The following is a 1,841-nucleotide window of genomic DNA, read 5'->3' as shown; positions in this document are numbered from 1 at the left end:
TACAGCCACATCACTGTTAAAAACCTAAAAAGATAAAAATTCTGGTAAATCAATGAATTTTAATTATGACGTAAGCAAAATTCTGGGTCCAACCTCGCCGCCGTGCGTCATTTGACTCACGTGGGCGATTGCGGACCCCACAAAAAAAAACCCCACGGTCCCCCACCCCATTTTTTTTTTTCTCTTAAACAGAAAGTTACAAATACAGAGCATGATATCCTAAAACCAACCTCTGCTCTCTCAATCTTACCTTGTCCGAGATTCAATTATCATTATTTCCCTTTTTTTACAAAAAAAAAAATAAAAAAAAATAAAATTTGTTTTTAGTTTTCTATTATTTATCCTTTTTTATTCATAGATCATTATTTGTAAAATTTTCCTTACTACTATATAAAGGGTTAGTTAGGTAATGAAACTTTGTTCAGACCAAACAACAACAAAAACATAAAGAGTTGCCACTGCAAGAACTCCCGAGAAAACACAAGAAAAAGGCGAAAAAATATGGAACCTTCTTTGTTTCATCAGTACCTAAAACCAGAAATAATCTCTTTCGATTCTTTGCAACCCTTTTCATGGGAATTAGAGGATGATGGGTTTCTTTTCCATCCGCCCAGTTCCCTCCCTTTCGACTGTAATGACTCTGAACAAATGATTCTTTTCGATGTCTTATCGAAGGCCACAAACAGAGATCAGTCATCAGAATCAAACTCCACGAGCAGTAGGGTTAAAGAAGAGGAAGTTTCTTCTTCCAAAGAAGAAGAAGTTTCTACCGGGAAAAAAGAGAAATCTTATAGAGGAGTTAGGAAGAGACCGTGGGGGAAGTACGCAGCAGAGATTAGAGATTCGACACGAAATGGAATAAGGGTTTGGCTTGGAACATTCGACAGCGCAGAAGCAGCGGCTTTAGCTTATGACCAAGCTGCATTTTCGATGCGAGGTTCAATGGCCATACTCAATTTCCCTGTGGAGATGGTAAGAGAATCGATGCAAGAAATCAAGTACCGATGTGAGGATGGGTGCTCCCCTGTGGTTGCATTAAAGAGACGACATTCTATGAGAAGAAAGTCATCATCTAATAATAAGAGCAAGAAAAGTAGCAGTAGTTGTAGCAGCAGCAGCAGTAGCACTGAGAGTAAAGGGAAAGAGGTAAATAATAATAGGACACAACATGTTGTGGTGTTGGAGGATTTAGGAGCAGAGTATTTAGAGGAGCTTTTGAGCTCATCATGTGAAGGAAGTCCTAATCCATGGTGATTAATTACTACTTCTTGATTTTGTCCATTAATTATTTTCTTCCTTCAGATCTTGATTTTTCTTCTTCTCCTTCTTTGTTTATTTCTATATTGTCTGGTGTAGCCTTTGAAGAAGAACAAAGGCTGCTTTTCTTTTTTTCTTTTTGTTTTTTCTTGGGGTTGATGATATGTTGAGGGAGAGGGAGGTGCCAATTGCCATGGTTGTGGTGGGGTTAAGCTCTCATTGTCAATCCTGTTTTTGGTTCTTTGTAAAGTTGAAAAGAGATTGGATTTTACTTCTTTAAACAATCAAAAGAAATAACAATGGCTTTTTATCTTCTCATCTGTATCAATTATTGCACTCTAATATCTAGCTTAGCTACAATACAAATAGATTCTTGCATTATATTATGAGCAAAATACTCTTTTTTCTTTCTTAAAGTTCTTGTCAATTATTGGAAAGGGAAATACCTCTACTATAAACCAGAAAGCAATCTCAATTACTTCCATAAACCTATAGCTATTTGAGTTTTGGAAAATTTCATAATAGGCTTTAATTAGTCAACAACTACAAGTTGGTAATTAAATCGGTGCATAATACTTATTAAG

The 1,841-nt window shown here is 36.2% G+C and overlaps 1 protein-coding gene across 1 annotated transcript; it reads left to right on the top strand.

The window, feature by feature from the left end:
• Positions 1-316: 316 nt before the first annotated feature.
• On the top strand, positions 317-1,573 carry LOC8277488 (ethylene-response factor C3). Its single transcript, XM_015727331.3, has one exon. It carries the CDS (start codon positions 502-504, stop codon positions 1,252-1,254), a length of 753 nt encoding a protein of 250 aa, XP_015582817.1. The 5' UTR covers positions 317-501; the 3' UTR covers positions 1,255-1,573.
• The last annotated feature ends 268 nt before the right edge of the window (positions 1,574-1,841 follow it).

Source organism: Ricinus communis, chromosome 7, assembly GCF_019578655.1.
Source record: "Ricinus communis isolate WT05 ecotype wild-type chromosome 7, ASM1957865v1, whole genome shotgun sequence".
Classification (NCBI taxonomy): domain Eukaryota; kingdom Viridiplantae; phylum Streptophyta; class Magnoliopsida; order Malpighiales; family Euphorbiaceae; genus Ricinus; species Ricinus communis.
Note: the sequence above shows the minus strand (reverse complement) of the source record. Positions and strands in the feature narration are given on the sequence as shown.